The sequence below is a fragment of the Apiospora hydei genome (genome assembly GCF_038363865.1).
Source record: "Apiospora hydei strain CBS 114990 chromosome Unknown utg000005l_segment0_segment0, whole genome shotgun sequence".
Lineage (NCBI taxonomy): Eukaryota > Fungi > Ascomycota > Sordariomycetes > Amphisphaeriales > Apiosporaceae > Apiospora > Apiospora hydei.
In genome coordinates this window covers 812,413-836,059 of record NW_027117364.1, presented here as the reverse complement: position 1 = coordinate 836,059, position 23,647 = coordinate 812,413, and the positions used below count along the sequence as shown (strand labels likewise).

At 55.4% G+C, this 23,647-nt stretch overlaps 11 protein-coding genes across 11 annotated transcripts; 4 read left to right on the top strand and 7 right to left on the bottom strand.

Annotated features, from left to right (window-relative positions):
* Nucleotides 1-125: 125 nt before the first annotated feature.
* PG997_005740 (NAD/NADP octopine/nopaline dehydrogenase) lies at nt 126-1,226 on the bottom strand (the record flags this gene model as incomplete). The annotated part of the gene is made up of 1 exon (XM_066810055.1): nt 126-1,226. One exon carries the CDS (start codon nt 1,224-1,226, stop codon nt 126-128), a length of 1,101 nt encoding a protein of 366 aa, XP_066668978.1.
* Nucleotides 1,227-2,182: 956 nt separating this feature from the next.
* On the bottom strand, nt 2,183-4,704 carry PG997_005739 (uncharacterized protein; the record flags this gene model as incomplete). The annotated part of the gene is made up of 3 exons (XM_066810054.1): nt 2,183-3,439; nt 3,503-4,100; nt 4,148-4,704. 3 exons carry the CDS (start codon nt 4,702-4,704, stop codon nt 2,183-2,185), a joined length of 2,412 nt encoding a protein of 803 aa, XP_066668977.1.
* Nucleotides 4,705-6,146: 1,442 nt separating this feature from the next.
* PG997_005738 (uncharacterized protein) lies at nt 6,147-7,233 on the top strand (the record flags this gene model as incomplete). Its single annotated transcript, XM_066810053.1, has 2 exons — nt 6,147-6,191; nt 6,277-7,233. 2 exons carry the CDS (start codon nt 6,147-6,149, stop codon nt 7,231-7,233), a joined length of 1,002 nt encoding a protein of 333 aa, XP_066668976.1.
* A 1,507-nt stretch (nt 7,234-8,740) lies between these two features.
* On the top strand, nt 8,741-9,850 carry PG997_005737 (uncharacterized protein; the record flags this gene model as incomplete). The annotated part of the gene is made up of 2 exons (XM_066810052.1): nt 8,741-9,622; nt 9,728-9,850. The coding sequence occupies 2 exons, from the start codon at nt 8,741-8,743 to the stop codon at nt 9,848-9,850; spliced, it is 1,005 nt and encodes a 334-aa protein (XP_066668975.1).
* Nucleotides 9,851-10,788: 938 nt separating this feature from the next.
* On the bottom strand, nt 10,789-12,580 carry PG997_005736 (uncharacterized protein; the record flags this gene model as incomplete). Its single annotated transcript, XM_066810051.1, is given in 5 exon segments — nt 10,789-11,423; nt 11,524-11,747; nt 11,767-11,933; nt 12,088-12,395; nt 12,469-12,580. The coding sequence occupies 5 exon segments, from the start codon at nt 12,578-12,580 to the stop codon at nt 10,789-10,791; spliced, it is 1,446 nt and encodes a 481-aa protein (XP_066668974.1).
* Nucleotides 12,581-13,272: 692 nt separating this feature from the next.
* PG997_005735 (uncharacterized protein) lies at nt 13,273-14,855 on the top strand (the record flags this gene model as incomplete). The annotated part of the gene is made up of 5 exons (XM_066810050.1): nt 13,273-13,505; nt 13,619-13,737; nt 13,816-13,932; nt 13,977-14,243; nt 14,299-14,855. The coding sequence occupies 5 exons, from the start codon at nt 13,273-13,275 to the stop codon at nt 14,853-14,855; spliced, it is 1,293 nt and encodes a 430-aa protein (XP_066668973.1).
* A 134-nt stretch (nt 14,856-14,989) lies between these two features.
* On the bottom strand, nt 14,990-15,632 carry PG997_005734 (uncharacterized protein; the record flags this gene model as incomplete). The annotated part of the gene is made up of 2 exons (XM_066810049.1): nt 14,990-15,431; nt 15,493-15,632. 2 exons carry the CDS (start codon nt 15,630-15,632, stop codon nt 14,990-14,992), a joined length of 582 nt encoding a protein of 193 aa, XP_066668972.1.
* A 1,401-nt stretch (nt 15,633-17,033) lies between these two features.
* Nucleotides 17,034-17,805, bottom strand: PG997_005733 (uncharacterized protein; the record flags this gene model as incomplete). The annotated part of the gene is made up of 2 exons (XM_066810048.1): nt 17,034-17,309; nt 17,518-17,805. 2 exons carry the CDS (start codon nt 17,803-17,805, stop codon nt 17,034-17,036), a joined length of 564 nt encoding a protein of 187 aa, XP_066668971.1.
* A 1,313-nt stretch (nt 17,806-19,118) lies between these two features.
* PG997_005732 (uncharacterized protein) lies at nt 19,119-19,397 on the bottom strand (the record flags this gene model as incomplete). Its single annotated transcript, XM_066810047.1, has 1 exon — nt 19,119-19,397. One exon carries the CDS (start codon nt 19,395-19,397, stop codon nt 19,119-19,121), a length of 279 nt encoding a protein of 92 aa, XP_066668970.1.
* Nucleotides 19,398-20,772: 1,375 nt separating this feature from the next.
* Nucleotides 20,773-22,669, top strand: PG997_005731 (uncharacterized protein; the record flags this gene model as incomplete). Its single annotated transcript, XM_066810046.1, has 4 exons — nt 20,773-20,800; nt 21,614-22,039; nt 22,261-22,286; nt 22,481-22,669. The coding sequence occupies 4 exons, from the start codon at nt 20,773-20,775 to the stop codon at nt 22,667-22,669; spliced, it is 669 nt and encodes a 222-aa protein (XP_066668969.1).
* A 409-nt stretch (nt 22,670-23,078) lies between these two features.
* On the bottom strand, nt 23,079-23,594 carry PG997_005730 (uncharacterized protein; the record flags this gene model as incomplete). The annotated part of the gene is made up of 1 exon (XM_066810045.1): nt 23,079-23,594. The coding sequence occupies one exon, from the start codon at nt 23,592-23,594 to the stop codon at nt 23,079-23,081; it is 516 nt and encodes a 171-aa protein (XP_066668968.1).
* Between the last annotated feature and the right edge of the window lie 53 nt (nt 23,595-23,647).

The window sequence follows — 23,647 nt, the reverse complement described above, 5'->3', positions numbered from 1 at the left end:
TAACAAGATAGAGTTGTGATGTGTACACGAGACTATATATGTCAAGAATCGAAGTCGCTTGTTCTGTCATTCGCTCGCTACTATGCCTGCTTCACTCAGTACAATGAACTATTTCGCCAGTCCTGTTACAGCCGACTCTCATACTGCGTCATCGGTGGACTAAACCGTGCGACTAGTTCCCTCCGCGAAACCGTATCCAGGTGTAACCTCCGCATGTTCCTCCCCGTCTCCATAAAACTCTCACCCGTCGTCATCTCCGCCAGCACGATGACTGCCGCGATGGGCGACGCGTCGATGCCCAGCACCTCGGCCAGCCCGCACCAGGGCACCAGCAGGTCCGGCACGTCCTCGGAGATGTTGCGGTTCCCGAAGTCGGACGGAGCTTTTAACCGGTTGTGCGGCGGAGACTTCTGCGCCAGCGTGACTAGACTCGTGAAGCTCTGATCGTAGCACTCGTTGGAAACTTCAATGGTGCTCTGTAGGCATAGCCCCAGCGCCGCGCCGATGTCCATGCGCACCTTATCGACCCCCAGCATGGCGTTAGCCACAGCTGGTGTCAGGCCGTCGCGGTACAGCAGGAAGTCGCCGCCCGTGCTCTCGATGCGGCCCGCGTTCATCAGCATCATGAGCGGGTGAAACACGCCGTTGATATTGGACAGGCAGACCTCGACGACGCTGCTGCACCAACGCAGCCGGACACCCGGAAACAGATCTTGGACCGCGTCGTAGAAGCTCGGGTCCAGGTCGTGGTTGCGGAGGGCGGCGATCATGATGCGCTTCTTGCGGCCCAGGACGAGGAGCTGGCCCTCGTCCATGCGACAGGAGTAGGGCGATAGGTTGGTCTCGAGGATGTTGCCGACCTCCATGCCGGCGTCTTTGATTAACGATAAAAGGTTGCCCGGGACCGCGATGAGGATGTGCTGGCTTAGGTCGTAGGCTTTCATCTCTTGGAGGATGGTGTCTTGGCCGGTGGAGGGCACGGTGAGGAAGATGACTTGGGAGAAGGCGACGACTTCCGCCATGTCGGTGGTGATGGGGATGTTGGCGAAGCCCTCCATGACGCCGCAGGCCTTGAGGCAGCCCTTTTCCCGCACGCTGTTGGCGTGCCGCAGGTGCGTCGGGTGGGAGTACAGCAGGACGTTCTTGCCGTGGCTCAGGAGGTCCGCCGCCAGTGCGAACCCGGCCGGGCCGGCGCCGATGATGGAGACGTACTGTTGGAACTCCATACTACCTACTGCCAAGCGATCGATCCGAACTTCTTCAACAAAGATGATGTGCTATGAAAAGGATGTCGTCGAATTCAGAACAAACTTAGGGGGTCACACTGTTCAGTTCACTCCTGGCATAGGGAGGTCGTCTCGCGAAGCAACGAGGAAACGTGCTGGTGCCCTTTGCGCGGATTATATCCAAAGCGGCATCCCTGCTTGGCACAAACCTACACCTACAGTCCCAGGGCTAGAACTAGCGCACGTCTGGACTCTCTGCCTACGAAGTAGGTAGTTCGGATCACTCTTTTGGGTGGTTCCAGCCCTTAGGCCTTAGGCGGTCTCGAGAGCGCTGGGGCACAGCTGATGAGACTCGCGGGATCTGGTAGACTCTTTCACTGGGTGCATATGCAGGGAGTATACCTTATGCAGTTATCGAGTCGCATGCAACCTGCAGATAACCTGCGCACCGGGGGTTCCAAATGTTCCACACTTGAGCAAGTTTGCTCTATTTGTCTCCGGCTCCTCTGGCTAAATGCGACCGTGTCGATCCCCCTTCCCCCGGTTCGGGTCTCCACGTGCTGCAACCGCCATCAATCCCTGTCCCTACCCCGGCGCCAGCGAGATGCAATGTTTCATTCTGGGAGATTGTCGGGACAAGACGGGATAACAATCTACGTTTCCCACCTCACTGATTCTTGCGTTCGCTGATGTCCCTGTACCCAGAGATGGACGGTTGCAACCCTCGCCTAAGGAGCCCATCAGCGGAGAGTTGCCCCAGGTTTGTTTCAGCCATGCGCCCGATGTCCACGGGACGAAAACTCTATACACGATGGTTCAACAGTTGACATCGGCATGTCGGTCTTTTTTAAGACAGGTAGAGAGAACTATAAACACCATCAACAAGAGACGTAAGCATCGTGAAACAAGAGAAGCGCCTACAGCCCCCAGGCGGCATGCTTCAACCAGTCCGTCCTTCACCAAGCGTACGCCTCCTCAATCAGATCTACTTTGAACCCGTCTCTCACGCAGGTGACCACGTGCCCTCGCACTTCGTCCGTCATCGCGCCCGGTCCGCACGAGATGACCGTCGTGTGGCGGCCGATCTCGATTGCGGCTCGGATCACTCTGCCCGTGTCCATCCGCCCCTCGCGGATCGCCAGTGTTGTAGGTGTGGGCTCCAATACGACCCCTTCGTCCTTCGGCTCGGGCGACGGGGCGGAGGCGGAGGGAGAGCCTGTGCACCAGAACATGTACTCGATCCCCTCGACGCCGTGCAGGAAGTTTCGCTTCACATGCTCGATGAGAGGAAGTTCGCGCGCTGACCACGCTAGGATGAACCGGTTCGTATGTTGCATGATTCCCCGACCACCCTTGTGGCGGAGGGTTGCCTCTCCTTCCCTGACATGACCTCCTCGGACTCGCGAAGCATGATGGTATGCCTGCACGAACCCCAGCGCGTTTGTGATCCCAATCCCGCCGATGACGCAGATGACGGTGTCGGTCGCTAGCAGAGCTTGGTGGGCCACCGCGTGACCGGCGTAGGGACCCTCATTGAAGACCGTCATTTCCAGCCGGGGCGCGGACGACGAGAGGACTCGGCGCTGGAGCGAAGCAGTGGCCCCGGCGTGCACGCGGGTTAAGAATCGTATCGAAGCGCGCTTGGCCACGCGGGTCTCGCGCGCGTTGGTGGACACGTTGGGGGCCCTCTTGGTTCCTCCTACTGCTGCTGCCGCCCCTGTCGCTTCCTTTCCGTTCGACACGGATTCTGGGCTTGATGAGGCGGGTATCGTCGAGTTACCAGATGTCCAGCCCGCGACGCTGAACGGGTGGCTTTCCCAGAACTTTCCCAGTCCTGGGAAGTACAGGAAGCTATGCTGCCCGGGGCCGAATCCAGCGGTAGTTTGCGGGAAGACGGTGATCTGCAGGATATTACAGTCCGGGATAGCCTCGACGATGGCTCGAGGGGAGCTCCCGAAACTGTTGTAGTAGAGGAGGCGAGCCACGCGCGCCAGTCTATCTGCTCCCCAGAAGGTGAAGGCGATGTACAGCCAGACTTGGTAGCCGTAGTCGAAACCGAAGTGGGGGACTAGGTGGTACCACGTCGCCGCCAGGGTCAGGATGATGAGAGCGATGTGCGTGATCAGGAAGGCCTCGTAGAACCGGATGCGGAAGGGGAGGATGGCGAAGGCTACTGCCAGGCACATGGCTATGGTGGCGATGATCCCCCAGTACTTTTCGCCATTGTCAGCACGTAGTAGTCGCTTGTCCAGTCACATGGGACGGTGACCACTTACGAAATAGGGCTCGGCCGCTTTGGCAGCGTACTCTTTGGCGCCCCCGTAGCCAGGCTCGAAATAGGCCAGCGTGTATACGATCGAATGCACGACGGCCTGCACCGTAGCCACCCGGGCAGCCCAGCGATGGAACGTCAAGAAAGTGGTCTGGCTCCAGCCCGTCACAGCAAGTAGCAAGTTGTTGCGCCCTGCGAACAAGACGGCGATGCTCACGTTGACGAGGCTGAGGATGCCGGTGCGGTTCCCGACGTACTCGCACAGCTCGAAGCCGGACGAGAACCAGTAGATGTTGGGCTGGAAGCTGCGGAACGAGACGGCCGAGAGCACGACGTTGAGCGCGACGTAGACGGCGATGAAGAGGCTCAGGGCGCGGGTGGGGACGTAGCCGAGTTTGCCCGGGAGCGGCTCTAGGTGCCGGGAGCCCGCGAGCGCGGGGGAGCAGGATGGAGTGGCGGAGTTTGGACCGGAGCTTGGAGGCTTGGAGGTGTTTCTGTAGGCTTGGGAATCGGCCAGTCGTCTGGTTGAAGAGTCCGCAGGCGAGGACGGTGCCGATTGTGAGGAGGCATATGATGACGCTGCAGGGTTGGTTGTGTTACTTCTAGATTCCCCTTAGGGATGTTTCCTGTGACCTGTGAAGGGACTCACGCGTATCTGCTGTGAAGATATTCCTCCCTCGCGAACTCTCCGAGGGTGCCATGTATGGAGTAGTAGCTATCACCATTCACCAAACTGGTGACATTGAGCCACATGGCGTCCGCGGGAAGCTCGAGCGTCGGGGCGGTAGGCGGCATGCTGTCCCGGAAGGTAGGCTTTGGAGCGCCCGCCACGGCGTGTTTACTGAAGCACTGGACCTGCTTCTTGAACGGATACCCGTCGGCATCGCATCTGGATTGGATGCAGTGCGCCATGGTCTGGAGCCATGGCTTGTTGGTCGCGCGGCACTCGTCGCTCGTCATGCCCATTGGCATGTTCATATCCATCCCCATACCACCCATACTAGACATCCCACCGTCAGAGCCACCACCGCCTTCAGGCTGGTCCATGAAGTTGGTGCAGTTCAAGAACAGGGTCGATAGAGCATCGTGGCAGGCCTGGCAGCAGAGGTCTTGATAGAGGTCGATTCCGAAGCCGACGATGCCATGTTGGAAGCCAGAGGCAGGCATTAGAAGCAGCAGAGCCGTGAACACCCCGGATGCATACATCGTGGATGGCAATGTGGCCAAGGTGACAAGAGTTGGCAAGCTTGGTGTACCCCCAATCTTATTAATGATGGAAGTCTGCGGGTTTGGTCGGATGCTTCAAACTGTGTTTTGCCTTCGTCTGCTCGAGTTGATCGAGACCACTGAAGATGAGATGTCGTTTATTCTCGTATTACCCTCGCAACTCTATACGTTCAAGGAGCTTGCTACAAGGTAACTCCCGTAGGACACCAACGTCTTTGGTGTTCCATAGTTCCACGTTCACTTGTAGGTTACATAGTGTCGCCGGCTAATATCTGCCTCCTAAAGGCGACCTGGTAAGTGATCCAGGCCTGACACCATGGGACCGCATCACGGCAATTGAACCAGACGTCACGCGGAGGTCTCATTTATTTGACCGACGGGTTGTGGTTACATCTCCTTTCTTACGTACGGGGGTCGTCGGGTTGTGTCGGTGGTCGACATGGGGGAGTGGATTTGAGCTGGTTTTTTTATGACCCGGGACGGAGGCGGCTAAAAGGAGTAACCGGCACTACCTCGCCCGAACTGTTCTGCCATAGTGTTATGCGAAATATATTGGAAGCACGTCTTGGGATCCTATGAACCGCCATGGGCGACAAGCCCCTGGATGCTGGACTTCCCGGGCGTACCTAAGTAGGCATCGTTTGGGGATGGCTCAAGAATTCTGGGATAACCCCCTGAACAGCTCTCTACCTCCCAAGAATGCCCCTCGTAATTGCCATACGAGTCTCACTCATACACCTCTTACCTGTTGCTAGGTCCCTTTCAAGATATTATAGCTGAGTTCTACTTTTACTCACACGTGGTAGTGGTAGATCAAAGACCGATCCAAACGGAGCGGAAGGAGGTGTCGTGGACTCCAGGTCTCAGTTGGTTGACGGGCCAGCTTCTTAAGACACCATATGCTCAGTACACTCTGTTGAGTTTTACAAGCATATGCTGGAAGAATGTGGCATCAATGTCATGGCGCGGGCATCTTGGTCAATAGGTACTGATGCTGGATTGGGTTATTGATGGTATTCTATGAATTCGATTCGAAATTGGGAAAAAGTAGTGGATGTCGACGGCCCCAGAAGGTATTGCTCCACTAAATGCCGTGCACAAGCTCCTGGCGCAAGTTCCCCGGCGCTTGGCTTCAGGTACCTGATGTCTTGTATAGTGGGGGGTAAGGCACTCTACGCGTCCACTGTGCAAGCGCGTCGCAACTTCTCAGCTCGCCACAACACTTGAAGATACCTGACGGATACAGATCTTCCTAGCGAGGATACCTCCTTAGCTTTCCATTATGCCGACCTAAATTCATCTACGAACCCGATTTCGGAAACCGCTATATATCACCCAACTCGAGATTTGGAATGGCTCGAGCGCCTCAGTGGAAAGTCGACTCAGAAACTGGAAGGTGATTGCGGGGACAAGCGAGCAGGATGGAAGCCGCTACCCAACAGCACTTCTTCGTCCATGGGAGACCCGTGAGTTTCCATCTTGGTTCATGCCTACTGCATATTCTGCTCGTTTCGCGTTACATGTGCTAATACCTTAGTTGTACCTTCCCAGGGCCGCGTAGCCGAGAAAGAGAAGTGCCATCTCTGTCAGATCCGGTCCTTCACAACGCATACCGACTACCCCGTCACGATAACAAACGACGCCGACGAACAAGTCCTCGAACCCGGGTTTCGCTTCGTCCAGAACTCACAACTCGGCCGCGGCGTCCAATCGGCTAAGGGCGAGTTTCGCAGCGGCTGCGACTGCCAGGATGGCGAGGATTGCCAGTACACCTCCTGTCACTGCTTACAGGAGCTGGAGGAGAGCGAGGAAGAGCCGGATGACGAGGATGGTATAATATATCGTCGAAAAAGCTACGCTTACCACTCGCACGGCGCCAAAGCCGGCCACCTACGAACCCGGATCCTCGAATCGCGCGAGCCCATCTACGAGTGCCACGAAGGATGCGCCTGCGGACCCGAGTGTCCGAACCGCGTCGTGGAGCGCGGGAGGAAGCTCCCTCTCCAGGTTTTCCGTACGGTCGACCGCGGCTGGGGCGTCAAGAGCCCCGTGGACATCAAAAAGGGTCAGTTCATCGACAAGTACCTGGGCGAGATCATCACGCCGAAAGAAGCGGACCGCCGGCGCGCCAAGTCGGACATCGCGCAGCGCAAAGACGTATACCTGTTCGCGCTCGATAAGTTCTCGGACCCGGACTCGCCGGACGAACGACTACGAGGGCCGCCGCTCGAGGTGGACGGCGAGTTCATGTCGGGGCCGACGCGGTTCATCAACCACTCGTGCGACCCGAACCTACGTATCTTCGCGCGCGTCGGCGACCACGCCGATAAGCACATCCACGACTTGGCGCTGTTCGCGATCGAGGATATACCCAAAGGCACGGAGCTGACGTTCGACTACGTAGACGGCGTGGACGATACGGAGGTCGACGCGCTGGACCCGGCCAAGAAGAAGGACATGACTCTGTGTCTATGTGGCAGCAGAAACTGCCGGGGATTCCTATGGTGACAGCTCGATGCAACATACCATACAAAAAAAAGTCAGCTCGTGGGAGAGTTTGGCCCTGCGCCTAAAATCGGCTCAAGGTTTTGGGTAGTGAAAAGGAAAAGCATCACGATGAAGTGACGGAAGGTTGTCGGGATTCTTCGGTCATGGCTTATTAGAGACACTCTTTTTGTCCTCCCTGATTCGAAACTCCACGTGGTTGGCATGTGATGGCCGTGGACTTGGGGTCCTCGTCGAGTCGGGATATGTCTAGGAAGCTAAGAGAAGCTGAGCGGGAATTAATACGATGATTCATGGGGTCGGCGCCGTGACTCGTATGATGATAGAGGGGGTGGGATGTAAGCGGCTATATATTGATAATCATTCATCACCAGAGAGCGAATGACGACATGGGTATTGAACGGAGATTGCTTTTCATGCGACATTTGTGCTCCAAAGTATGCCAATCAAGATACAGAATGGATTGGCTTGTGGTGTAGGCTATTCTTAGGCCCCTCGGAAGCTTTTTTGGTGGATGGAACCTGGACCCTGTGGTTAAGGTTAGCGCAGATGTGCATCACCACGCCTGCAAGTGATTGAAGCCCGGACTAACCGGTCTCATTCCAGCTACGTACTTTAGATACAAGTGCCTAGGTAAGTAGGTATGGCAGATACACGTTGCCAACGATCGTCCAGTACTCGAATAGCAATCAGGTGGATAGATCTTTGAGCAAACACTCAAATAAATACAGGTATCAACGGGCCACTGAGGCCGCCATTACATTTCCTGGTTTGGGATTGAAGGCTGGCTGCTCTGTCTGGGTGTCAAATGTTCCTACTGGCAAGCTGGTTAGCGGGTATCCTAGCGCCCTGGCATCGCCAAGCCTCTCTTCCTGCTACTCCAATTTCGGGGCCCTACAGCAACTAAAGTAGAAATCCCAAGGCGGGGCTCCGCTGCCGACCTGCTAACCTACATACATGTACCTCTTTGACGCACCTACCCACGAGCTTGAATCTGGGAACGTCCTTTTTCTGCCTTGGAAACCCGTTGATCCAGATGCGAACGAGAGGGACGGCCAAGGGAAGAAGCAGAAGGAACATCTAACTGTACATACTTGAACAAGAAAAAACCCGGGGATGCTTGGCATCTTTTCTTCGTCACTCCGTTCATTCGCTTGACCCTCTGGTCGTCAATTCCTGTCAGTCAGTCAATCAGTCAAGTCAGTCGGCCCGGCCTTTTTCGACCTCAATCGAACCCGTCGCTCGACTTTGAAGAAAGTCCTAGCTTTCTCGACCACAGACACCACAGGCAGATCCAAACATTGATCCAGAAAAGACGTTACAAAGCTGCCGTGCGCAATGGTATTATAGAGTCTAAACCCGATCGCATAATCTCTTGATCGGCGCAACCATGGTACGTCTGAAAATCCAAGCCCGCACACACAATCTGGATTGCTCTTCTCCAGACTTGCTAACCCCATGATCTTGCTATGTCTACAGGGCTGCTGCTTCTCAACGCCCAATGGGCCCAATGCCCCGTACCCTGGAGGCGCGCCCTCCTCCAGCTCGGCCCGCGCCATCAACTCGCCTCGCCTCGCCGCCAACACCCTCGAGGAAGCCGTGCGCAGCCCCCGGTCCCCCGCACTCGGGCGAGGACATGCGCTCCGTCTCCCGCCGCCATAACCGCCGAACCGCCGCCGCCGCCCACCAGCAACCGCTCTCCCAGCACATCGACAAGCCGCTGCGCCGGCACACCTGGGTCGCCAAGAACCGCACCTGGACCCGCCGCCAGCTCGTCCGCGAGCGCGCCGACTTCTTCGACACCCGCGTGACGGGAAGGCCCGAGGTCTGGCAGACCATCCGCGCGGCCCTCGACGTCCTGTGGGAGGCCGACGCCGCTGCGCGAAGACGATCGAGCGCTGCTGCTGCCACGAACGAGAACGAGGACGGTGGTGGTGAGCCTCACCAAAGCACCGTGGACGATAATACCGCCCTGGCTACTGCCCAGAGCATCCTCAAAGCGGCCGAGGTCACCCTCCCCACCGGCAACCTCGCCAACGGCGTGTACGACGCCCTGGGCACCTACTACGCGGTCCCCGAGTGGATCGTCTGCGACCCCGTCAACGTGGTCGAGAGTGGCGGCGCCGACGACGACGATGACGACGACGCCAAGGACCCCAAGGCCGACGACGACGAGGCGGACCTGACGGGCGGCGAGGAGACGGCCGAGGACGACGTGGACGAGGAGGAGGCCCTGCGGAGGCGCGAGGAGAAGGGCAAGGCGGTCGCCGACGTCCGCGACCTGATTAAGATCCGGGCCCGGCTCAGCGAGAACAGCCGGGATATCATTCTTACTATCGGCACCAACGAGAGCGTCCGCAGCGTGATACGGAAAATTAAGGAGGAAGCAAACGTGGGTTTTGGCTTTTCTTCCCCCACCCCGAAGCTTCGCTCGTCCAACTGCGCATTCCCGCATTGGGCGTCGCACAGTCAGTCGCTAACCTCTTTTTCCCAATAGTTACCCCCGAACAAAGGCGTCAGACTGTCGTACATGGGCAGGATACTCAAAGAGGCCACCTCCCTGCTCGACCAAGGCTTCCAGAAGGGCCACGTCGTCAACGCGTTCATCTACACACGATAGATATGGTACGATACACACTTTACGTATCTCTTTGATGGCAAAATTGCTGCCCCCGCCATATTATACGAAAAGCAAGGCTTTCGCCATCAAGGGGATGCATGCTCACCGGATCTTGGCGACACGATTTTGCGCTTCTTCTGGTATATGGTTTTGATCTCTCCCAGCGATGACTGGATGACCGACATGGATTATACGCCATTTTCACGCACTACTAAAACCCGGTTTCTTGTTGTTTTCTTGCCCCCTCTTGCTGTTTGTTATAACTGCATGTTGTTTTTCCGGATAATACCCCCGGGTTTGCTTTCGGCCTGGATGACGAGCAGCGTTTTTCCCCTGCCAAGGCCGACCTACAGGAGTTAGGTGAGGCGTTGGGTAGGACAGATCTGATATTTCTCTTCTTTTTCCATTGAGATACATAGTCGGTCCCCTGTCATGGGGCGCTACTTATATTGTCTACTATAGCGAGCATGCATTGCCCCACGAAGAGGGAGGTCAAATTGATATTTGTTTGATGCTAGCAGCTAGATTCATCGAGAGATTCGTCCATATATATGTTCCCCGCTTTTCATCTTTACATTGAAGCCGGAGTACTTGGTGGGTTGATGGGTTGATGTCAATCAGCAAGGTTGTGTGGACAGCTGACGTGATTGTAGAGCCACCGTCCCTAGCTAGAGCTCCATTTGCCTCTAGAACTCGATGTACCCCGTTACATGATGCCCCGGATCTGATCCGAGTCTTTAAAAGGTTTCTGCCAGGTGTAACATGTTAGACGTGGGAACAATTTGGTTACGTGCAACCGACTACTCAATCCCGTGCTTGTGGGCAATGAGTGCCGACGTCGAGAGAGGGAGTTACGATCAGCCCTTGGATAGTGAGGACGTAGTCGTTCATTTAGCTCAGTACGTAGCAGTCTCATACGGCCGGACTGTTTGTTGCCTTCATTCGGTCTTCCTCGCAACCCATGACTGGGCCATATAGCTACTCGTCGTCAACCCGCGAGCATTCGAGCCATACCCAGCCTCTTTGCCCCGGACCGTGCGCAGCCCGCCCTTTCCCTTCGCGCCGGCCTCCTCGTCGTCGTCGGGAGGAAACGTCCGCTCGCCGCAGACCGCCGGGTCCAGGTCGTCCAGGAACTCGAACCCCAGGGCCTCGGCCACGAGCACGATCTCGTCCAGCGACAGCTGCACCCAGGGCCCCGTCCCGTACAGCAGCGGGCCCAGGTTCAGCCAGTGCCCGCCGGGGCGCAGCAGGCGGTGGATGGTCTCGAGATAGTTGAGCAGGTTCCGCGCGGTGTCGAGGAAGAAGTAGGTGATGATGACGTCGTACTTTTCTCCGTCGTTAGAGAAAACGGTGGTGAAGTCGCCTTCGACGAGGAGGACCCTCGACGGGTCGTTGAGCGCGGTGTCGGGCTCGGGGAAGGTGACTTGGCGTTTTAGGTCAGAGGTGCTGGCGTGGTGGGAGAGGCTGTCGAGGAAGGGGTGCATAGTGTGGCTCTCGAGCGCGGGGTTGGCTTCTAGGTAGCGGTAGGCGGCGATCATGTAGGCGGACCATTCGTTGATGGTCACCTCGAAGCCTTCGTAATATCAGAGATGTCAGTCACTTCATATCAAGCCTCACACCCTGTCGTTGGATGCAAGGAGAGCAGGGGAGGGGTCACGAGGTTAATAACGCACCGCCCATCTCCGCGACCTCAAACCCCAACCGCCCCAGCCCCGCCCCCGGCACCAACACCCGCGGCCGAGGCGCGCTCGCATTGTTATTGCCGCCGCCGCCGCCGCCGCGGTCCGGGTACAGCCGCCCGAGCGTCCGCAACAGACACGGGAACGTCGGATCGCGCTCCCGGGCCCCGCCCTCGGCGGCCCAGTCCCGGACGTAGTGCTTAAGGGCCTGGACGACGCTGACCCGCTCCGGCTTACGGCCGGCTTTTTTCCTCGCCGCGGACGAAGCGCGCCAGCTCCGGTTCCGGGATGCCGTAGTAGGCCTGGGCGTGCTGCGCGATGGCGTCGCAGAGGAGGGCGTTGCGGTCGTGGAGGTGGTCGAGGTCGTTGAGCTTCTGCTTGTAGTTCACGGCGGACTCGAGGAGCTGTGTTTCGATCGGGTTGAGTACACCGTCGCGTCAGCCTGTCTGCCTGCCTGGTTGCTTGCTTGGTTACCTGCATGGTTGCTTTCACGGTATACCAGACCTGCCTGGTCCGAGAAGGATAGAGAAGGGATAATGATTCCCCGGACATGCGTACTTTCTTCTGGCCTTTCCCGACGTGGCGGTAGGCGTCCCTCCATCGATCGACCTCGGCCTTGTTCGCGTCCCGATAAGATCGGAAGCCATCGATGGCTTTCAGGAGGCGCCATCTGGGGTGATTCTCGTTCCACGCCCCCCGATTCTGGTCGATCCTCTCCAACAACCTTTCCTTCTCCTCCTTGTGGCGGAGGCTACACCCTTCTACCGGCCCTTCACAGGCAGCAGTAACAGTGATTGTTGTCGCATGGGTCAGGCCGCTGATAACGACTTGTTCAGGGGCTGCCGCATGGTCGTCGTCCTCGTTTCCTGAAGGGTCTCAGTTTGCGCCTTTTTCGACATGAATGTCCGTCGGAGAGAATGGGAGGGGGAGGTGGCTCACGTAGTGAAGCTTCTAACTGAGCAGGTTCTGTGCCGTCCGTTGCCACCAAGGGAGTGCGGCTTAGGAGGCAGAGTATACTGATGAGTAATAATCTGGGGAAGGAGTGAACCATTTTGTCTAGAACGTTTAGGAGGGTTAGGTTACGCCAGTATTGACTTTCATCGGTTCCGGCTGTCAGAATCAATGTCTCAGCAGGGTGTACCGGTTGTAGAGGGGGTACCACGTGGGTTGGTTAGGGAAGGAACAAAGGAGAAAAAAAGAAGAGTTTGATGAGAAACAACCTTGATGGCCTAACGCCCAGACCGCCCAGACCGCCGCATCCACAATTAGCATATCCCGGTTTGAGGCTCTATCGTCTTCATCAGTGCTATGTGACCACTTCCCGATAGTTACCGGTGGCGTACCCCGGTAATGTGATACTATAAATGTTGTGGATATGCGGGTGCGGCCCCAGAAATTAGGCCATCAAGGTTGCTCCCGTGGCTCAGAAGTCAGAAACAAAAGGGTATCCGCATGCGCACAATTTAACTATATCACCTTATTGGCCGTTCAAGCTGGTTCATAGACATGGACCCCGTGTATCCAAAGGGGTGTCCCTCTCCTCAAATCGTAATCTTCGCCTTACGACAGCATGCTGCGGAGCTCTGTTTCACCCGATGCTACTACAAAAGGCTTACACGGGCAGCAAAGAGACGCCTACATATATAAGCAGTCATCCAATAGACTACGTAAACCCGCAAACTCCTAGTTCATAAACAAGGACCCCGTTATCCAATAATCTTATTCCGTTGCATAAAACCCAACATGGTCCGTGGACTCTGCCTATACGACGTGCTCGCTATACTAGTGCTGCTGGTATCATTAGCATATCAGAGCCCACTCAACCTCCAGTCGGCCGAGGTAGTCACCCTTATAGAGAGGACGATCCAGAGCAGGGTTGCTGCCGACTTCAGCACTCCTCTCCTCAACGGGTCGGAGTTGAGAGGCGAGTTTGGTATTGACAAAGAGAGGCATTGCCATTTCCATGCCGGTGTTGAGTAAGAGACGACTTCTGACGCCAGTGGAGTACAAAAGACGAACCGAGTCGTTGACGTGCAACATTGGACAACCCAAACGGCCCAGCTTGATCTTGCTAACTACCCAAAACAAGACACTGCGAGGATGAACAAGAAACCGGTGATCCGCTCAACTGCGGACTTATCAAACGCCATTACAACATACCGCTGAGATGGGGAATGGTGGCCGCGGTTCTCGTTGCGAGTGCAATCGGTAAGGCTTCCGGATTTGGCCATGCTGATGCTATACCAAGAGAAGGGAGCGGCTGTTCAATGCTGACCCGAATATCAGGTACATACAGCCCCATCATAATGAGAGTCAATACGCCGTCCACCAGTAATGCCTTGCTCGCATTCATCAAACAGTTCGGCACGGGTGTGGTCGTCTCCACAGCATTCATACATGTAAGTCAAATACCTTTCCTAGCTCAACTAATCATAAAATATCATAAGCGATTTCGATGCAGCTTGTTGACATGAGAGGCTCCATCCAGCTCTTTACTCACGCGAGTTTGATGTTTCAAAACAAATGCTTGGGCGAGATAGATTATGAAGCCACACCAGCCGCGATCTTGCTGGCCGGCGTTTTCGTCTCCTTTGCCGTGGATTTCCTCTCTCATCGATTCTTCTCCCGGCGCCAGGCCGACGAACAGCAACAAGCCAATAATGAGCTCGTCAACATCTTCGTACTGGAATCCGGGATCATGTTCCACTCGCTCTGTAACTTGCATCTGAAAACTCCTGCATATCGGACCTCATTAATTCGTGGACACAGTGATTGGCGTCACTCTTGTCGTGACGGGTGATAGCTTCTTCGTAACGCTGGCGGTGGTCATTGGGTTCCACCAGCTATTCGAGGGTATCGCCTTGGGAAGCCGGATCGCCGAGCTGGGACTGGCCACCGTACGCAACATGGTCCAGGTTCAAGTTCCTACAGGACCCTCGTATGGAACCGTGGCAAGCGCAGAAGAAGAGGAGCCTCTACTGGGGAGCGGGACCCAAACACCAACAACAACAGGCGCAGCAGTGTCAGCCAGAAAGAAGTTTGCTCTCGCATCCGGGTTCGCATTCATTACACCACTGGGCATGATACTCGGAATGGCCGTCCTCCACCGCTTCAACGGCAACGACCCTTTTACCATCGTCGCGCTCGGCTCGCTCGATGCTTTCTCGGCTGGTATCCTCGTCTGGACTGGGGTCGTGGAGATGTGGGCCAAGGACTGGCTGGAGGGCGGCGAGATGGCGAACCAGAGCAGCGCCAGGACGGGGCTGGGGTTGCTGGGACTCGTCTCCGGGATGGGCCTGATGGGGCTCCTGGGGAAGTGGGCGTAGAGTTATGCACGCAAAACCAAGTATTGGTTACGCATTATTCTTGCCTGGTGCCCGTGTATCTGGTATCGTGGGCAACTCTCAAGGGCGGTCGATTTACGTTCTAACTCAATCCTTACACAACACCACACTCGCTTCTAGCCGATAGATCTTCGAATTTCATACACTCTTTCCAACACATCCATTCTGTCCCCTATTTGGCCTGTGGCGGTACCGATCTGCTTGAACCCGGCTTTCTCCAGCACCCGGGAACTTCCATCATTTTCTTCGACCACGTAAGCTTGCAAGAGGTCTTCATGTTCGTGGCGCATTTGTGGAAGCCCGTTGGGAAACTTTGACCAGTACGTAGTCAAAAACGCCCGCAGGGCTTCGGTGGCGTACCCTTTGCCCCAACTGGCCCTGCTGAAGATGAAGAAGGCTTCGGGCGGCCTGATGATACCGATGAAGCCGATGGCCGGCTCATCATCTGCTGCTCCAATTGTTACTGCAAAGGCGAAGTTACCGGGCTTCATCATCATCTGCATTCTGACCACGCTGTGCGACTTCTCCGCGTCGGGCTCTGTGTCCACGCCGGAAGTCCTGGGAGCCCATGTTAGTTCGATATAGCTCTTCACCAGTCCGATGGGGCTACATAGCGCACATGTATTCCATGACAGCGGGATCGGTGCGCATGCCATGGAGGGCATACAAGTCGGCCGCGCGGACGGGCCGTAATCGGAGCCGTGGCGTTTTGATTTCCAAACCATGTTGGGGGCTCAACTGCTCAAGTAAGGTTAACATTCTTGGGAAACTTTGGACGTTGCTTCGTAAGTATGTAATGAACCTTGATAGTACCGCTCGAAGGGTAACTATCATCTGGCTAGGAACAGCCTGTGGTCGCCTGGCGTACGTCCCCTGCGGCGCGTACAATTGCTTGCTCGGCGTTTAGTTCGGATTACCCCTGAAAATCCGAGACTAACCCGAAAGCATACATGGCTGTCCTATTGCGGCCATATCATATCATTGGTCATGACATGAAGGATGGCTTTTGATAGACTTCTTTGTCTCGAACCCGTGCCCAGGACCAACCAACGAGATGACATTTCCCAGGGGCATACTTGAATAATTGTACCCAAAGCACCTCGATTAAGCCGTAAATAACCTAACAGATTCCAGGTTCCAATAAAACTCCTTTGTCTTGGAACTGGCTCTGGGAGAGTAGTCAATGGTGCCCTTGCAGCGTTACATCCCCTTGCTTACGGCAGCATGTGGTTGGGCGGTCAATTGCCAGAACACCCAGGCGTTTACTTGGCCAGCCCGAAACCCGAAAGTGATGTGTCAGCAGTAAGCTCTGCAGTAGTAAACAGCACCGCCTGCGTTCATCAACTGAAATGCAACATGGTGGCTTCCAAGAGACGATGTGATTCGTAACCGAGGCATCAGATCATGGCCAAGAACCAACCTCAGCCTGCCAGCCCAGCCTGCCGCAAGCGATAGGGAGCCAATCCCCTTGTCCGGCTCACCGGGAGGGCTTGGCAGCCCGCCAATGGTGGCTTTCCAATATTGGCTCGAGCCGACATGGATGGGTCGCTTCCAGAACGGTCGAATTTGGACCCCAAGCCACGGCCCTTGCCATCTTGGGGCATTCGATTGCGTCCCTGGGCGGTTACATTACTTCCTTTTGTATGTGCGTGCATAGTCGGCAGATGGCAGTCGGTTGTTTGATTGAACGATGGATGGGTGCGATCGAAGCTCGCAGTTGTGATCTCTCGAATGCACAATGCCCTCCCTTGTTCTGCCTGCCGGAATGGATGGCTCGAGTAGGGTGCGAACTGACTGATATCAGGTCATGAAGCCCACGCATGCCGAAAAGAAAAATGTTACTGCCCTCGTCCATTTTCTTCTTGGGCATAATCCTTTGCATCAGTTTGTCGCAGCAATCTTCGTGCCAGCCAAGATACCATCCACCTTCCCTGCTTTAATGTCTCCTACTCGCCCGCCAACGCCATGATTGGCCTATCCTTTATTGTAATCGTAATTGGAGCTGGACTTGTGTGGTGCCAGCAGCAGCAGCCACTGGTGGCCGAAGCATTTTGAACCCCGAAAACGCCGCCATTGCCCCCGACTTCTCGGCCAACCCCGTATGGACGGTCGGCGAAGTGCAGAAAATACGATGGGCCACAACTTACACCGATTATACCATCAGCCTCTGGCAGCAGAATATCGATGAGAGCGGCTCTGCATTGCAAGGTCCCACAATCTTCCGTATGTTGCACTGAAGCAATCCACAGCACATGTGGCACCCCTGACACCTCTCTTTCCAGAAAGCCGGGCGGCGATCAGCTTTACCCAGTATGACTGGGTACCGCAGATCTTTGACTTCGACCTCTCCGACTCGAACGTCTTCTTCCTACGGCTCCGTCCCGGCACGGGAACGACGAAACAAGGGGCGATCGACGCCCTGTCGATGAGGTCATGCTATTTCAACATTACAATAGCGTCATTGTCGTCGTCGTCGCCGCCATCGACACAACCACCGTCGGTCCTTCCGAGAGCCGTAACTGCAACAGAGGTAGACCAAACCATCCCGACCATCCCCCCATCCTACACCGCCCTGACCCTAGACACGGCGCCGCCGCCGCCGTCCCGGGTCCCGTCCCAAGGCGCAGCACCGCACGCCACCTACATCATCGCCGGCGCCAGCAGCAGCAGCGCCGCGACGCCGGAGCCGCTCTCCACGGGGGCCAAGATCGGGATCGGCGTCGGGGCCGGGGTCGGCGGCGTGGTCCTGGTCGTCGTGGGCGTCCTGTTGACGTTCCGGCTCGCGAGGAAGCGGGACAGCGCCATGCGGTTGAGCACGTTGAAGGACCTGCCGACGCTGCCCAGGGTTGTCGGAGGAGGGTTTGAGTCTTCTCCTCAGTTCTACCAGTTGAAGGAGGATTACCCCTCTACCATTTCGACCAAGGGCCATCATCGTCAAGTGACGATCTCCGAGACGAGGTTGGGGTATTACCCTCGGGTAGCCGAGTTGGGTTGATGTCGTCCAGCTTTTTATTTCTTTGTTCCGTTTTAAACCGTCTCACACTTGAAAGATCTGAATAAACTCATTATACCCATCCACCCCCTAGATAGCCCGGCTTCATAATGTTGAAAGTGTTTTAACCCCCGCCTGCACGCGGAGTTGAAACTCGAGAATTCCGCGATGGCGCTTTTGCCCAGTAGTAGAATCGAAAGCCCATCAGGGTACTTGCTGGCGCGTGTGATACGCGCGAGCGCCCGCAATGGGTACCTTGCTGTCATCGCCCCTCGGTGAGCATGTTTATCCACGTGACGTAGTGTACAAATATCGCCCCATCCTCGAGGTCGGGCTCAGCAAACCATCTCTCCCACCTGCCACAACACAGGCCCCACCGATGTTCAACAATGGCAGAGACACACACCAGTGGACAAGATCGAATCGCTGCGAAGATGCACCATATACGCATGCACAACTTGCAAGTCCTGGAGGCAGTGCAAGCGAGGCATAAAAGGGAAGGGAGCCTGTGCTGTTTATCATTACCCCAACCCTGGTGCCTCTGTACGTTGGTAGAAGTCCAAGCCCCTTGAGTCGGTCAGATGCTCCCCTAGATGTGCTTTCCAAGTGAGATTTCAGCCCGATGCTTTGGTACTTGGCATCTGGATGGGTACTTTAACTTATGATTTGTGGCAGCAACCACACCTGGCCTGCTACTAACCAAGACCTCGTCAAAGTCATCTTGATATTGAGACACTTCTTGACACCCATTTCTGAAGTCGGCCCCTGTATATTCTTTCTCGCTTTCTCTTTCTCTCTACTCTTCTTAGTTGTCGAATATCTCCCTAAGCAGCCGGGGCTAATACTCATGTTACAAGAGAAAGAGGTACCTTCTCCGCCATGGCACGTCTGGGTTCTTTCATGGAGAGTTGCCTATGTAAGTCCGGTAATCACCTCGGCGATAGTCCAAGTCACCTCTTCGAGGCCACTTGGCTTTCAACTCCGAGACTAGGCGGCGAGGGCCTTATCATGAGGGGTATTGGTAAACTATTGAGGGGTCTCTAGATTGGCGTACACAAGAAACAAACCGATTAAGGGGAATGGATGATTGGGTTTACGTTGTGCATATATCATGAGGAGGCATGCACATCGATTCAGAAATCATTGCCGATTGCTACCATTAAAGCATATCTTACCTTTAACCCCTACCTATTCCTCACGTCCTCCAGTGTCTTCTTTCGTTACCAGTAAACTCCCACGTAACTAGCTATGCCTTACCAGATCCCACGGTTAACGCACGGGTACCGGGGCACTCCCCGGTCCTCCAGACTCCATTGCTCGTACCCTTGATGCCGAAAAGGCAGCTGCATCTCCGGTCCGGGATAGCCTTGGTTGTACTGGACCGGCCAGCCAAAGGCCGGGTTGTATACGTGGTTGTTGAAGTAATGAGCGCTGCCCTGGAGGTCCATCGGCGTCGGGAGCTGGTTGGTGGTGTAGAAATCTTGGACGCCGCGAGGCTGGTAGTCTCCGTAAGGATAGTAAAAGTTCGACATGTTTGCAAAGTCCTGTTCTTTACTGGGATGTGTAGCTGGCTTCTTGGTTCTGTTCTTTGGTTCCTTGGGTTGTAGTTATGGCGATGATGCTTTCGTTGTTGCTTGATTTTGGGGATTCTGTAATTAGATGTTCGGAAGGTGAGATTTTCGAGAAGCCAAACCGGACCTTAAATACTTTACTTTGCCATGCCCTGATGATGCCACAAGTATCATACCCTTTCATCCATCCGAGCAACGATGTCTTCTGACTAGTCTCAGTGATGAACGCCTCGAAACCGCAAATGATAAGCGTAAAAGAAAACTCATTGCCATGGATCACAGCATAGACCGGAACATCCCCAGGCTACGCATCAGTAGAGCAGGCAAAACTCACAATGGGACAATACTACAAAACCACTTACAGCACCCCCACATACGCCTCCACATACACGCCATGCCCGTCAAATGCAAACTATCCCACCTTTCTTCCAAGTCGAGAGTCGAGGGTAGGAGGCCAAGGAATTACATCACTGAATAAGAGTAGTCTTGGTGCCATGAGTTGTCTCGGAATGGTTATGGAGGTGATTCACATGCACCAACGTTGTCTGCCTCTCGAGTTCGTCGTATGAGGGACCTGAAGAGAGTCGGGGAAGTGCTGGTGCGCTGGGACTCCCCGGCGCAGATTCTCCGGTGGTGCTTATATAGTCATCGCCGTGAACTCCGATACGGATGTCTTCGACCGTCTATTTCCTCTTCCACCCTTAAGTTGAACGGGAGTGTATATCAATGAGGAGTATGGGCCCCGTCCTTGTGGGGCAATGGAAGGCTGCATAAGCAGTCTTGGTCTACGATGGCACAGCGCACGGTGTACTACGCCGTAGACCACGATACTCGATGAACACGAAAACCCGAAAATACTTGCGGTGTTATTTACCAAAGCCATTGATTAAGATGTTAACCTTGGATGCGCTAGCCCACCATCGGTGAATGCTAGCAGTTGAAGTGTTCACCTCCTGTCGTCGCCGACCAAAAATGAGGTCGGAATCTCCCAAAAATGCAAAAATTGAAGCACCAGGCGGGACTCGAACCCACAGCCTTTGCTAGTAGCCAGAGAAGACCGGAAAGCAACGCGCTACCATTGCGCCACCAGTGCATGGTCAACTGTTGTTGTTGGAAGAGGGTCATCTAAAATTGGTTATAGCTGATATGTGAAAAGGGTGACCTTTCCCACAGAACCCATACCAGAGTGTGTGAGTAGGTGCATTTGAACGAGCGCATCGGCGGTCATTTCACTTCGATACACAATAATATGCCAAAGCGTGGTTTTGGTTTTCTTCTTTTCCTCTTTGTCTATTCTTTTTCCCCCTCCTTCCAATCCAGTCAGTCACCTCCCGCCATGACCCCAGCCCACAGCACCGCAGGCCGTAAGGTCATCGTCGGTCGGTACCCTGTCCATTTAGTGTGGTTCCCATCAACGTGTGCACGATGTTTGCAGCACCGATAAATCGAGCATCCATGTCTTAACCGGCCCCCGCGGTGTCGCTCGCTCGCTCATGAGGCGGCGGGGCCCTTGCATTTGCTATCCCATCGCACGGGGTACAAAGCAAACCAGCGATTTACTCTCTGCTGCGACCGTAGCAATGACAACGGCTACCTAGGGTGGCGACAGCGACTACCACTCATGCTTAACGGCTGCAGACTATTAGGACTACGTTGCCGGCATTCAATCACTTCGCATCAGTTTATTCAAGCTTGCTTCTGATGGGTGCAGTATCTGGGTGCATGTTGTTTATTGATCCGGGATACTGAATAAGGCACTCCTCATCAATCAACAGCAAAAGCGAACCAAAGGCCACAACAGCCCCCACTTCCGCATTCGTCGGGCAGTGAGTCGCTTTATCCACCCAAAAGTGCTTATCATGCAACGCCCATGCTGACAAGTTTGCGGCTGGCTTAGTCACTATTTCAATTCCTGTCATGATACTGCAGTGATGAGCAGATATCCGATTGAATCTCAATTGATCAGGACATTTCCCTCTTGCCCCCACGTGGTCTGCACAAATCTGAGCCACACCCCTCAGCCCCTAAGGCCGACAGACACTTGCGATGCCCCCGCCTGCCCTTCCCGGCGATTAAGAACGCGATAAGTAGACCAGACAACCTCCTCGCTCCACCATGTCCCATCCCTTCCTTCTTCCCCTAAGTTGGTTTAGTGTAATAGAAGATCTTACGAGCAGACGACCTCGACGCGGCGAAGAGGCATCTGCATCTTGACCCCATCCCTCTCCGTCGCGTGCCCGACGCAGACCTCGACCGAGCTGTGCGGCGGGAACTCGCCCGCCGGGCTGAGGTCCTCGGCCCTGTCATCGACGCCCGCGCTCGGGTCCTCGGGCTCGCGGTCGAACCACGCCAGGAACTGGCACCCGCGCTCGCGGTCGTGCACCTTGGCGCACACGCCGACCGCGGGCGGGCCCAGCTCGGCGACGCGCGACTCGGCTGGGGCTTCGATGGTCTGCAGGAGGTTCTGCCGCTCGGGCCAGTCCGAGTAGATCTGGATCGTGGCGATGCTGTTGCTGCTCTTCTGGCGCGCCGAGAGGTGCAGCGGGGTCGCGGTAGCTGTCGCGGCGGACTTCATGTTGAGCATTGGGTTATTGATCAGTGGTGTAAGTCAAGGAGCGACTTGATAGTTGGTAAGTATGTGTATATGCGTGAAACGAGTGACTGCACGTGTGTGTTCGTGTACTTGTACAAGAGAACGATTGACTTGGGGCCAGGAAAACTGCGGATAACCCTGCTGGACGGCGAAGCTACGATATCATATCTTCCGTTCCCGTCAGCGGCTATTTGTATTCGGATCTCAGAGTGTTCACGCACTGCACCCCAGGCGATCGAAGCAAGGAAGGAATTACTGTTGGATACAAACACCGCATCTCGTGGGAAATTACGCCGTTGGAGTTGGTTGTCCCTAGTTCACAATATACCACGCCGCCTCCCTTGCAATCTAGTTGGCTTCATCTTGCATTATGACACTGACGAAGGAAATATGTGATATGCACGCGGAGTGGTCGGTAACCAATGGGATATATGCGACTATTCGCGAATAGCCATGCACATCTTTCGCTACGGCATCTATCATCTTGGCCACCAGTGCCCGTAACGCGGCCTCGCCAAACGTAACCGAACATCTCGAGCATCATTACAACTACTTCATGAATGGCATGGCTTCCATTGGTGAACAGTTATGCATGCTAACGGGATCGGGAGAATGCGCTGCAGGCAAGGGCTCTGCCTAGGTCCTTCGTTATTGGCGAGATATGCTAGACACTGCCAAGCAGGCTTAAGAGTAGTAACGTAACGACGAACCAGGCGACGAAAGCAACGAAAAACCACACCCGGTCCTGGCATCTGCCCATTGTCGGACCAGATTAGTAAGCTCCCTTCAATTGGGCCAGCTAAATGAGCTGAGTCATTCCTAGCACACATGATATAAGTGCCCACAATGGATAGCATTCAGGTGTGCTGCCAGAATCCATCAATGCTTGCGCCGCCGCGAGCTTGCAGCGCGAAATACCTCCGGCCCTCTTCGCGTCCGAAGCGTGGTCGTCAAGAAGGCAAGAAAGGAAGACAGACAAGCAGGCAAAAAGATCCAGTATCCCCCTTCCCATCTCGAAGACCCCCCTAACAATCAATCAATAGCTTAACCTAGGGGCAATTAACGTCAATCTTCCGGACCATCAACCCCTGCTCCCCCTTGCCGTCACCACTATCCACCCCCAGCGCCACACACGGCTCCGACTCGTCCTCCTCGGAATCGAAGACGATATCGCTGGGCTCGGAGTAGATGCCATCGTCGGGACGGCCTTCCTCCTCGGCGTGGTGGCTGTCGAACCAGACCCGGACCACGCACCCGGCATGGGCGCGGGGGATCCGGGAGCACACCATGTACGGGGCGTCTTTGTCGCCGCTGGAGAAGGTGAATTGCTGTTGCTGTCGGGTATTGTCTTCGCCGGTAGCAATGGCCCTCGGCTCTATTGTCTTGGTGTAGTTGCCGTCGCGGTCGAGGAGCCGGAGGGGGATGATGGTGTCTGGAGTGGTGATGACGGGGCGGTCCTGGTCGTGGGCTTGGTGGACCTCGAGCGCCGGGGCCGGGGCTGGGGCCGCGACTGCGGTCAGGGCTGTGGCGAGGAAGGAGAAGACGATGGTGGCGACGGACTTCATTGTGTGTGGTATTGGTGTATTAATAATATTAGAATTAGAACTAGATAGACAGA